General features: G+C 32.8%; 3 protein-coding genes across 10 annotated transcripts; all 3 read left to right on the forward strand.

The window, feature by feature from the left end:
- The first annotated feature begins 77 nt into the window (after window positions 1-77).
- On the forward strand, window positions 78-1487 carry LOC103852861 (clumping factor B). Of its 3 annotated transcripts, none has more exons than XM_033285424.1 (4): window positions 78-558; window positions 649-837; window positions 916-1170; window positions 1265-1487. In XM_033285424.1, the coding sequence occupies exons 1-3, from the start codon at window positions 357-359 to the stop codon at window positions 1164-1166; spliced, it is 642 nt and encodes a 213-aa protein (XP_033141315.1). In that variant the 5' UTR covers window positions 78-356; the 3' UTR covers window positions 1167-1170; window positions 1265-1487. The 3 variants fall into 3 exon arrangements, with proteins under 3 accessions (XP_033141315.1, XP_009128009.2, XP_033141314.1); XM_009129761.3 differs by having other exon boundaries at window positions 79-558; window positions 883-1170; XM_033285423.1 differs by having other exon boundaries at window positions 80-558; window positions 649-1170.
- A 234-nt stretch (window positions 1488-1721) lies between these two features.
- Window positions 1722-2290, forward strand: LOC103852864 (non-specific lipid-transfer protein 2). The gene has a single exon (XM_009129763.2). The coding sequence runs from the start codon at window positions 1785-1787 to the stop codon at window positions 2079-2081; it is 297 nt and encodes a 98-aa protein (XP_009128011.1). The 5' UTR covers window positions 1722-1784; the 3' UTR covers window positions 2082-2290.
- A 1324-nt stretch (window positions 2291-3614) lies between these two features.
- LOC103852865 (transcription factor BEE 3) lies at window positions 3615-12780 on the forward strand. Of its 6 annotated transcripts, XM_033285422.1 has the most exons (8): window positions 3615-7851; window positions 7938-8231; window positions 8312-8380; window positions 8472-8549; window positions 8683-9838; window positions 10004-10087; window positions 10177-10246; window positions 10805-12780. In XM_033285422.1, the coding sequence occupies exons 1-5, from the start codon at window positions 7477-7479 to the stop codon at window positions 8764-8766; spliced, it is 900 nt and encodes a 299-aa protein (XP_033141313.1). In that variant the 5' UTR covers window positions 3615-7476; the 3' UTR covers window positions 8767-9838; window positions 10004-10087; window positions 10177-10246; window positions 10805-12780. The 6 variants fall into 6 exon arrangements, with proteins under 6 accessions (XP_033141313.1, XP_033141311.1, XP_033141312.1 ...); XM_033285420.1 differs by having other exon boundaries at window positions 8683-10087; XM_033285421.1 differs by having other exon boundaries at window positions 8683-9675; window positions 9758-10246.

The raw sequence follows: 12780 nt of genomic DNA on the forward strand, positions 1-12780 counted from the left end.
ATGTGATCGAACTGTATGTATGATCAATTTCTCTTCATTCTTATTTTTTCTTCTTAACAAATTATATTGGTTTTATGTTTTGATTATATTCACCCTTTTCTTTTTATCATTACAGGCCTCAAAAGATTAAGTCAACAACATCTCAGTTACCAAAGTTAGTTTAGTTGAATACGAATCGGGGTTTTGTGAGCGAAAGAGTGTGTCAAATTTGGGCTGGGTTGGGCCAGAGTGGGCAAGCTCATCCGTTTTAAAACGAGAACAAGAACGAACCGGTTCCATTCGATCGGACCGGTTTAAGGTATAAACCTCATCCCCTTCCTCATTCAATCATAAACCCTAGTCTCGAGGCGAACCCCATGAGACGATTCGTGCAGAGGTTTCCCAGTTTATTGGCTCGAAATCTCATCCACCACCCTCCCACGATTCTCCGACATCCGAAGATCAACCCTCGCGTTGTTGTTCCTTCACTCAACCGAGTAACTTCCCGGTTCGTCTTCTTCTCTTCCGAGTCCAACTCGGCTCGTGGCTCGGGAAGCGACGAGGTTGTTTCTAAAGAAGGTGACACGTTCATCTGTCTTTGATCTGATCACGTGTGAGCTCGTACAATTTGTGTTTACAGTTTCTTAAACCCTTTTTTGGTTTCTACAGAGCTGAAAAAGAGGATACAAAGCTTCTTGGATGATGGAGACGAGGATGCGTTGCCTGATTTGTTCGAGGCGATGATGACTAGGAAGTTGTCTGGTAAGCACGATGAAAGCGACGATGAGGTGATGGAGGAGGTGCGTAAGTATCCAATTAATGACTCACATAAGGTCGATGACAATGTCGAGAGTGATGGTGACTCGTCTAATCCAGATGTCGAGAATGATGACATGAGTGATGGTGATTCATCTGATTCCGATATCGAGAGTGATGACCTGAGTGATGGTGATTCAGATGAAGAGAGTGATGACCTGAGTGATGGTGATTCAGATGAAGAGTGTGATGACCTAAGTGATGGTGATTCTGATTCGGGTGAAGAGTTTGATAGTCTGAAAGATGTTAACTTGTCTGGTCTTGATGTCAAGATTGATGGCCTGAAAGATGTTGACTTGTCTGAGCTTGGTATCAAGATTGGTGGTCTAAAGCCTGATCACTCGTCTTTTTCCGACTCTGAAAGTGATTAACTTGGTGAGTTTCGATTTCCCATGATTAATGGTATCTTTATTTTATTTGTTGCATGATTAATAACTATCTTAAGGCAAGCGTTTTTGTTCTGTTACAGACTTACATTACATCCTAGTAATCGAAGATTTTTGAGAGGAAGCAACTGCATAGTGAATGGAACCAGAACATGTTTTGGTGCAAGTTGGCCTTAATTTCTAACTTTAGAACCATGTGTTTGTACTTCCTTAGTGGTAATACCTTATATCGTACTCTACTCTAATGAATTTATGTATACTTTTGAACGTGCTTTTATATTTAATTTTAACTGTCCAACAAGTTTATTATAGCAGAAAGCTGATGAATATGTTGGGTGGGTGCACATGGTTTCATCACTTCTCCCAAATGATGTTGTCTGTATAAGCACCTTTTTACAATTTTAATAATCTCTTTGAGCTTAGACAGAGATTGAGTTATAAATCTTGAGATCTCTGTGTAATCATGAACTCTCGTTTGAGTAACGTGACTCGCACAAAGCCATCTCCTATATTTATTGAACGAGAGAGAGACCCACTCTACACTCCAAACCAGAATTCTTCTTCTTATTCTCTCTCTTATAGAACTCCAACTTAGAGGAGACAATGAAGTTTTCTTGCTCAAAACCAGTGTTGTTCACTTGTGCAATCCTTCTCTTGCTCATTGTTGCTCAAGAAAACAGAGTTGTTGCAGGACAGTCATGTGACCCTATGCAGCTTATCCCATGCGAGGAGGCCATACTGAAAGGCTCTAAGCCGTCGGATACATGTTGCACCAGGCTGAACCAGCAACAACACTGTGTCTGCCAGTACATGAAGAACCCCAATTTCAAATCTTTCCTCGACTCACCAAATGCTAAAAAAATCGCCACTGATTGTCATTGTCCTAAACCCAAGTGCTAGTCTATCTTCATCTTCAGTCTTTTGTTTTCCATGCTTTATTGGATTTGCTGTCCTTTTGTGTCAAGTTTGATACCCATAATGTTTTAATGGTTTTCTTCATGGTTCCTACTTTGATTAATGATTTTTCTGCAAGTGTTCGTCTTCAAAAAATCTCGCTTTCTGTGACATAAATCTCAGATTTACTAATAAATATTTGGCTGATAATTCAATTAAGAAAAGATCTATCATCTATGTAACATCCAGTTCAATAACTTTTTTTTTTGTCAACTGATTTATTACTTGAAAATTACAATGGTTTAGAGCCAGAATATTACATATTGCTGAGACATTATCCTTGCTCTTTTTGCTAACTGATCAACATGTTGAACAAAGTTTCTAGGATCATGCTTAAAAGTAAAATTATTCAGCCTAGCTAAAACAAGGACATCTTGAACTATAGTAGATATTTCATTCTAATTACTTCTTTTGTTCTCTCCTTGCGATAAGATGTCCAGGTTGTTAAATAGCTGTGCGCAGTCACTTAGTAACATCACATTCTTATAATATAGGGCATGTAACTGTTGAACAGCAAGCAAAATAGCCATTGCTTCGGCTTGTAAAGCCGTTTCTGTCGGTTCAATTGCTGAGCTGCCTTAGATGAGTAGAGTGCCTTCTTTGCTATGCAAGGACCACCTTATTCCTGCTAGTTCATTAGAAGTTTTCCAAGATGCATCAGCAATACAATAAAGCATTGTATCTTCTCCAATGATGTCGCTGATGGAATTAGGAGGAGTTGGCTGAGAGGGTAACTGCGGCTGTTCCTTGAGTTGGATAGCTTCATCCCATAGTTTCTTATCCATGATAGCTGCATTAATAGTATGGGTGATATGCTCTCTCTTATTTTGGAACAGCAGTTTGTTTCTCATCTTCCATATGAGCCATCCTAGAAACAATGCTAGGTTGTTCTTTGATTCAAAGCTTTCTGATCAAAGGGTATTAAAAATGGTATTTGCATCACATATAAATTAAAAATTTACATCTATGTGGTCATTTTAAATGATAATTGCAACACATAAATATTTTAAAATATTGACAATCTTTTTTCACATAGTTTCTAATTATAACTTAATTTCAGATATTTAAAATATATTTAAATATTTTTAGTTTGCAAAAGAGATCAAAACAATTAACAACAAACAAATCAATCGTAAAATTAAGAGCTAGTTAAAATATGAGATTTTACTGCTGTTCAGTTATTTAAGAAATCTTAAAACTAAATATTGCTGGATTAAATAGATTTAGTTAGGATTAAATAGATTTAGTTAGGATTTAAATAAAAAAACATATGTTTTAAATAAGACAGTGGCATGAATCTGTAAATAGTTTCAAAATAAAAGTTTACCTCAAAAATGCCCTTCTTTTTTAATAGTATAGATTTACCTGTTTTTTTGTCTTCTTTGGTTTAATTATAAAGCCAACGTAAGAGTCTTATATATATATATATATATATATATATATATATATATATATATATATATATATATATATATATATATATGGCTTCTAGTTGTAATGATCTTATTTGTATATAGTTCCGTAAATAGTTCGACTGCCATAACTAAATCACCAAACCTAAGAAAATAATTATTAGTGTGTTACGTAGAGTTTTGGGGTAGTGTTCATCTTGCATTTGCTTATTTTTGCATCACTTGTGCTTAAAGCCTTAAACCAAAGAAGACTTCTACTTTGGCTTTGCTTTTGTTTAATTAGTCCAACATTTTAAGAATTAAGATACTAAGACTCGCTGAAGGTCATTAAAATTTAGATTGAAAAACTATTAATTTGGTACGTAAATTTTTTTTTTTTTTTTTTTGATAATCTAGGTATCCGGATCTCTCACTTAGTCCGACTATCCCACCGCGTCCAATCGGAACTGGCTAGAAAGGTCCTGGATGCCAAACGGAAACCATGTTAAATCCGCTGTGACCAGGGCTCAAACTCGTGATGGCGGGCACCTCAACCGAGGTTCCTTTTCCACCAGACTACGAGGCTCGGTTATTTGGTACGTAAATTTAAAAATATTCAACGACTTTACGAAGTTTTGGAAATCATGCATTCAAAAAAGTTAGTTCTTCCCTCACGTTTTCGGCATTTCTGGTATCTCAGTTTGCTAGTAGGTAGTAGTTACTAGGTACACTAGCATATAGCAATGCTCAAAGTCAAAGTAACTAGATAGAAACCAAACTCCAAAGTTAGAATCCAGAAGAAAAACGTGTTTGATCGGACTACATGTTGCTAAACAAAAGACTATGGAACATTGACTAAAACAATAGTCACAAAAGCAGACAGACATAACTATATAAGTACACTCCATTAGTCATTTGTTCTCACAGTAGATTAGGTATTTAAGAAAGAAGAAGAAAAGGGTACTAAATGATTTTATTTTAAAGACTTCGAGTTCTTTGATCAAAAAAAAAAAATTCTCGAGTTCTTCCCCCTTAGAGCATGATTAATGCATGTCTCTTAGAGTGAAGTTTTTTTAACGAGATATAAAAGATGTCTTTTAGATTTTTTAGTTAAAAGATATAAAAAACGTTTTTTAATTTTTTTTTGTTAAAAGTTAAGAAACTGTATTTTATATTATGCAAAGAACTTCACTCTAAAAAACATGCATTAATCATGCTCTAAGAAGTTGCCTAAATAGACCTCATGGTCCCATTCAAACAAGAAAGAATTACACTCAAAGGCAGTTTTAAGCTATTTATAACACAATAAGACAGTTTATACTACAGACACATTTTTCTCTAACTTCATCACATATCGTTGGGTTTTCCAAGTTAAAACAGAACTATATTGTAAATAGGACCAACTTTCATCTCTCTCTCTTATCTTCTTGACCCACTTTCAGCTATCTTTTATCTTCTTCTTTTTTTCTCTCGAACTTTTTCATCTTCTTCATTTTAAAATCTTTGACTTCTAATCTTTTTATTTTAAAAGATTATCTTTGCAAAATTCAGATTGAGCCACAAATTTAGCTCATAGTGACTGATTTACCATCACAAACCATAGATATCATGATTGATGTAAGTCAACAAGTTTTCCACCATAATTCACAAGTACGACGAGCTCTACTACCATCTCCTTTCTTCTACACAGATCTTTTTTTTGTAGTATCTCAAATCCGATGGAAAGCCTCAACCTTGTGCCCTCAGACTATCTTCCACGGTGTCCCAAAAGGTGTTTGTGGTGATCTCAGTCTGTCTTTGTGCCTCCGGTGGACCGTAAAGGGAAGCCGCCACCGCATCTGAGATTATTTCGCCATTGTTGGACCTTGAAATTAATTTTCTTTAATTTTCATATGTGATCTTTGTAATTTTAAATATTTCCACTGTTGCCCTAAAACTTTCAGATTTGCAAATAAGTCATCTTCAGTTAAACTAAAACTTTTAAATTTGCATTTTAGACCCTTTCGAATGAAATGAAGAAATTTTTTTACCAAAAACCTATAAATACATCTTTTTAGCAACTATTCTCAAAATCATTAGAATTATTAAATATCATAATATGAAAAATGTACAAATGATTATGTGTACATGTATCATTTCATATAATATTGTACATATGGACAGTAGAATATATGTGTACACGTTGATGATATTTAACACACTAAGTACCTTTCAAGTATCATTCAAAATTTGATTTTTTTTTTTGTTTTTGGGTTTTTAACCAGACAATGTGATTTGCAGTTTTAGTGAAAAAACACGATATCTAATTGTGATCTAACCATATAATTTTATTGTAATTATGATATTTTATGCAATTGTGGTGCAATTTGTTTATATCTAAAGAACATATGCAGTGTACACATGTACACTTTGATGTTGATGTATATATGTACATCTATGAAATAGATGTACAAGTACAATATGAGCATTTAGATGTTACTATTGCATCTTATTAGTTAATTTTGATTATTTAAGTAGTATTTAATTGTTAATATTGTATTTGTATACATAATTGCATAATCAGGGTTTGGAATGCATACATGTGTAAATTTGTACATGTTAACATGTGTACACGTGTACATGTTTATATGTGTTTATGTGTCCATCATCACTTGTGTGTATATTATATATCATTAAAGCAATGTACCGTACAATCATGCTTCTCCACTAAAACCGCAAATCACATTGTCTGGTTAAAATCCCAAAATCACATTTTGAATGATACTTTAAAACTATTCAGTGTGTTAAATATCTTCAACGTGTACACATATATTTTACTGTCCACGTGTATCATATTATACGAAATGATTCATATACACCGATTCATTTGTACAAATGGTTGTTCCCACGTTGTCCATATGAACACTGAACATGTAAATGTACATATTTACTTATATTACACAACATGGACATGTTCAAACTTACCAATATCAGAACACAACTGAATGCAATATATCTGATAAAATATTGTACATACTTGTAAATTTCTTTTATAAGTAAATGTTAAACACGCAAACACTTTTATATGTGTTTACAAATTATTAATATAATAGTGTACATACACATTATTATCCATGTGTACGACCCATGAATGTGTACATATTTTGTTTATTTTCAAAATTTTTAATTAGTGGCATTTTAGTAAATATGTCTTCGTCTTCCTCAAAATTTTAGGGTTTTCTCCAAAAAATTTACGGCCGCCATTGATTTCTTTCACATAATCTTTCATTCTTTTACGTTTAATTATATGTTACACTTCAAGATCGTAGTTTTATCATCTATAAAATATTTTTCACATTCAGATTTCAAAAATAGTGAGTTTTTTGTCAAAGAAGATGAGTTAAAGAGCACAAGTGGAGATGAACTGAACACAAGGGCTTTGGCGGTATATATTATTACGGGTCTGGAGTGTTTGAGATCTTCCTGTCTTCTTTTTCTTGTTTGGGAAGATTAAGAGATAATAAAATTTATTTTTGGCTAGAAAAAAAAACAACAACAAAAGAAGAAGAAGAAAGAGAAACGTATGGGTCCCTCTAGTTGGAAAAACCAATGTTTCGTTCTGTTTTAGTTGAGATAAACTACCTTAGTAGTTGAAACTGTCTCTGAGTGTAATAAAAACTCAGAAACTGTCTTTAAATGTAAATCACTCTTCAAACAATAACCTACTTTCTCTATTTGGATATATCTGTTAAATTTAGTGGGACCCATTTCATTACAAAAATCCCTATAACTCTCACTTTCACTGGCCCACCTTTTGATTTTCTTATTGTCTTTTTTTTCTTCTTGTCTTTGCAGTTAAAAAACAAAAATGGGAAACCAGTGTCTATATATAAACAGAATTACTCGATCGAAAACAGCCACTCTCCATCTTCAATAAATAATATATACATATATATATATAGAAATCAATTATGGCGAATCTCTCTTCTGATTTTCAGACATTCGATCCCATAACTCAACTTGCAGAACTCAACAACACTCTTAACCCCTTTCAGACAATGTTCGCTTCTCCTTTCTCTTCTTCTCTCGACTCTCTTTTCTTTCATCACCAACAACACCAACAATTTCCGGAACATTTCCCCGGAAAATCCCCCGAAAACAATGGTTTTCATCAAGGGATTTTACTCCCTAATTATAATACTCACAACAACGACGATTCTTCTTCAGGAATCGATACCAAGAAGAGAAAAACATTAATGGAGTCCGTATCTACGTCGGAGAACAGTGTCTCTGATCAAACTTTATCTACCTCTTCTGCTCAAGTTTCGACTAATGGAACCAAAAATGTATTTAATTGACCTCGAAGCCCTAATTCCACATATAACTATAATAACAATCTATTCTAACTATTTTTACTCTTGTCAAAACACAGAGTTCTTTAAGGAGAGGGAAAATGTCAAAGAACAGAGAAGAAGAGAAAGAGAGAGTAGTTGTTCATGTTAGAGCCAAAAGGGGTCAAGCCACTGATAGCCACAGCTTAGCAGAGCGGGTAAAAATTGATAATCTAATCAAGTATATTTATGAATTCAATATGTTGTTAATGTTAAATTGTATGATTAATGAAAAATATGAATACAAAGATTTTCATGTTGAATTTCAGGTTAGACGAGGGAAAATAAACGAGAGATTGAAATGCCTGAAAGATATAGTGCCCGGATGTTATAAGGTGATTATGATCGATTTAAATCAAATTATAATTTTGTTTAGACTTTAACAATATTTTTTTACTGATTTATTTTGGTACAGGCAATGGGAATGGCTACGATGCTGGACGAGATAATTAATTATGTCCAGTCGTTACAAAATCAAGTTGAGGTATAACAATTATAAGGTTATACTATTACATATTTCTAATTATTTACATTCGTTTCAATAATTGCTAATTCGTTTTTTTATGTGGAATAAGTTTTTATCTATGAAGCTTACGGCAGCAAGTTCGTATTATGACTTTAACTCGGAGGCTGATGCTGTTGATTCCATGCAGGTACAGAATCTTGAATTTTCGCCTAATGAGTAACTTCTTAATGTTTAATACAGGATGAACATCTCTTAATTCTGTTTTGATATGAATAATTATTTAGTTAAACTAAACTTATATGAATAATTAATTTTTGCAGAAGGCAAAGGCACGTGAGGCAGTAGAAATGGGGCAAGGGAGGGATGGGAGCAGGGTCTTCCATTCATCATCATGGACCCTTTGACTTTTGTTTTTTACCTCCCTTTTCGTCGTCTTTCTAATATGCTCCTATTTAAATAAAAATACTTAATTGATTTCAATAATTTGGATACCAAAGGATGATATGTATACTGCGTAATGTCGACATTACAAATTTATTAATGCCTAGAGATTGCAATCCCACTATATAAAAGCAGCTATTTTTAGAGCTTCTAAAAAGTGTCATGTAGGACAAGATATTCCCCACCAATCAAGCTGCCAAGTCATCTCGGATGTTTAACTGACAGGCCCAAACCATTACGGCAGCCCATTTGCAAAGGTTTCTGTTTGTCTTTCCAACTCTGGGCTTAACAGCAAAAATATTCATTCAAAAAAGCTCTATAGTCTCTTGACTCTAACCTCAGCTGCTAATAGACCTTTAACCTTCCTCCTCTCAGAAATCACCCGTTACAATATGGAGTCGTTTATCACAGCAAATATCCCCGTTAATTTCTTCCCCAATGATAAAACCGTCAACTATTTGGCTTCCCCTCACCAATTCTATAAAAGCTGGCATAGTTGGAAAGCATGATCTCTAACAACAAGCTTCTGGTCAGAAAAGCTTAGGAAATTTGCCGCCTTTCTGACGCTCAGTTCAATCATCCATCATCGGCGTTGTAAGACATCACTGGTATTTGACTCCGTTTCATCTATGTTATCATTGGATTTGACTGGGTGAGATCTGTAAAGATGTGATCTATCTGAAAATTGCAGCCTATCAAAAATTCACAATTGAATCAGCTTCAGTTGTGGGTATATCTAAAGTATCTTACTTTTACTTACACCCGTGTCTATTCCATGTTGTAGATTATTTTCAAAATACATGCAGCGATTAAGTTGAGTCGTATGTCCGAAAAGGCATTCACGAGATCATTCAATAGCCTGCAAAACATTAGTAATAAAACGAGATCGTTCACTTGAATTACAAATATTTTCATGAATCTGTTTGTTTAGTTGATTAAAAATGTGCATTTCAGGATTAAGCTTAATATAAAAGCACTAGCAGTTCAGAGTGGCCGAGGAAGAGTAATCAAATCCGAGCAAAACATGTTATCTTTGTAAGCTGTCTTTTCTTTTTTATGGAATATGTATATTCATAGCAGGCTACGTGTTTGATAAAATGCCTCACAGAAACTCCATATTCTTACATTCCAGTAGCTTATGCTTGAAGATTGTTTTTTATAAAAACTAATCAAATTTTGTCTAACGTTATATATTTGCAGGTTATCAGTTTGACATGTATTTGATTGGACAATCTTGAAGTATCCACAGTTTGGCTCTAGCTCCACTCTAGCTCAAAACCAAGAGTTAGTAACATCTTTTTTTTGAGTTTACATAATTTAAAGCCTCTAGAGCATATTATCAAATCCTCACGATAGTATATGTGTTCCAACAGTCGAGTCTTACACGTTAACCAGCTTTGTATCCTCCAGTGCCATCTGGTGAGAGACCAGAGAAACCTTCGGGTGAGCTTTTAACTGTGCTACCCGCATGTGCAATAATTGTTAGCATCTTATCTCTAGAGCTCTATTTGTATACCTGTCACATTGTTGCTAAGTTCCTTCTTAAGGTTTTTTAATAACACATTCAAGATTTCTTTCATTAAGTGCCTTTTTTCAGTTGATGTTCATTTAATAAGTCTATGGTCTATCTCAGTCACTTTAGGCACCAACACTTTTCTATTTCTGTTAAATCTCTAATAGTAAGCTTCATGTAATTTCTATGAAATCAGCAACAACACTTAACAGTTTCATGTGTCATGCATGAGTTGAGTTTGCATGTGTAAATATTCGTTAAAAAGATTTGGTTAGTTTGGGGCACATCTGTTTTAGTTAGTTTAAGATTTGGTTAAAGGGAATGCAAGACAATCATCATTTTGTAACTGCTGTTATTCGCATACATTAACTATGGCATTGTCATTCTACCTCACACACAAAAAAATTCTGAAGCAATTGTGCTACAAACAATCTACAAAATTGTTTGAATAAATATGTTTCTCACATGTTTGGGTATGATTCTTACAGAACCTGCAAACCTGTAGCTTTGGCTAAGTTGATGAAGAAGCAAGAGAGTAAGAAGGAATTAAATGATGAATCGCAAACTTACTGGCTGTTCCAACAGATAATTGTCAAGGTGATGTGTCAAGCTCTGGTCTGGTAGAGACTAAAGAAATGGTATTATAAGCAAAAAGGCGGAGTGAGGAAAGTGATTGATAATTGTATACTTGAGTCAACAATAAAAATTTATATATTCTATACATTTGATTTTGGCACAACAAATTTCAAAAATTTATAAGTTTTTAATTTTTTTTTTCGACCAAAATATTTGTATATAATATGAAGATTTTGATGACGGGGAGAAATAAAAATTAAATATTTTGTTAAACCATTGTAACAATCGTCAGCTTATAATTATATAAAGAAAATATGATATAGAACGCAAAATCATATGTTGTTGAGTCTGAAGAAGGATAAAAGATTTTTTTTTTTTTTGGTATCTAAATTTCTTCATAAGATGAAGAATATGGAAAATGCGTATCAATAGTCTTCCAGCAGAAAAGAGATCACATTGTGAAAGATCATCCTCAATCAGAGCTACAAACACATCACTAAAACCAAAAGCAGAGGCATTGCGAATGGCAGTCAAGCAAATGAGGATGCTAAATTTTAAGAAAGTTGCTTTCATCAGTGATTGCAAACCAATCATATATGTGTTGCAACAATATACCGGTCAAACAACCATCCCAAAGGTCCGTACCACAGAGTCTCCATGTTACAAGATATAATGGAAAGCTCCAAATCTTATGATTTTTCCTTTTGTTATGTCCCTAGAAATAGGCTGACTTTGGTTGATGAATTAGCTAAGAATTCTAGATGTAACAATCAAAGCTATTACGCAGGTTCTAAATTTATATTAAAACATGTTGAAAAAATATAAAAAAATATAGCAAAAAAACTTATTAAATTAAATACAATCTAATTATTTGTTTCACAATTATATGTGCATTGTTCGCCTCAACACCAAGAACACACTTCTACTTTAAAAACACCGTTGACATTATAGATAAACTTGACAAGAGGAACAAAATAAACTCTCAATATGCAGTCAACCAACTTAGTATCCTATGTAAAATACAACCCTCAACAACATATAACAATTACAACAGATACAATTTGTATTAAGTGAGAGTGATTTTTTTTGTCATCGACTTATACAGATTCATACAATATCATAAATTCTAAATTTTTATAAACCAATAATCCGCGCATAGCGCGGACCACGATCTAGTTCAAATAATGATATGTATACTGTTAGTTTTTGAGTTGTTTGGTTTAATATTTAATGTGACATCAGTGATGGGATATTTTTAAATTGTTATTTAGTATAAGTTCAATACTATACCTATATGTTTTGTATTTTACGTTTCATGCAAATTTATCCTTTTCTATTATTTTTAGCTGTTTCATGAAAATTAAGGAATTTAGTTTTTATGCATTATATATTAATGTTTGATAACATAGAATTGAGTATACACTAATATATATATATATATATATTAATTGATGAGCATTACAATTTTTGAGTGTAGCCACGTGTTATCATAACGATGATTATCAGAATCCTTAAAAAAATAAGTTGGTCCATCAAAATTTATATTATACTTTTATTAAGTTAACTATCAAACTGATTAGAAATGCATAAAATAATATTCTCCATTCTTTTTAAAAAAAATAAAAAATTACGATATAACCTAATATGATTAACATATATACGATAATTAATGATTTTCAATAATAAAGATTTGATAATAGCTTTTGTATCCTCCATCATTTTTGCTTAATTTATTATAAGAAAATTAAACAATCACATTAACTATATAATAAAAAATCTAATTTTTTTCTTATATGTTATATTTTGAATTTTTAAAACGACTATAAAATAATAAAATTGTTCAAAATCTTACAATGAAAATTTTGTGAACAATGCTTTTAGTTTTTTT

This window comes from Brassica rapa, chromosome A02, assembly GCF_000309985.2.
Source record: "Brassica rapa cultivar Chiifu-401-42 chromosome A02, CAAS_Brap_v3.01, whole genome shotgun sequence".
Taxonomy (NCBI): Eukaryota; Viridiplantae; Streptophyta; class Magnoliopsida; order Brassicales; family Brassicaceae; genus Brassica; species Brassica rapa.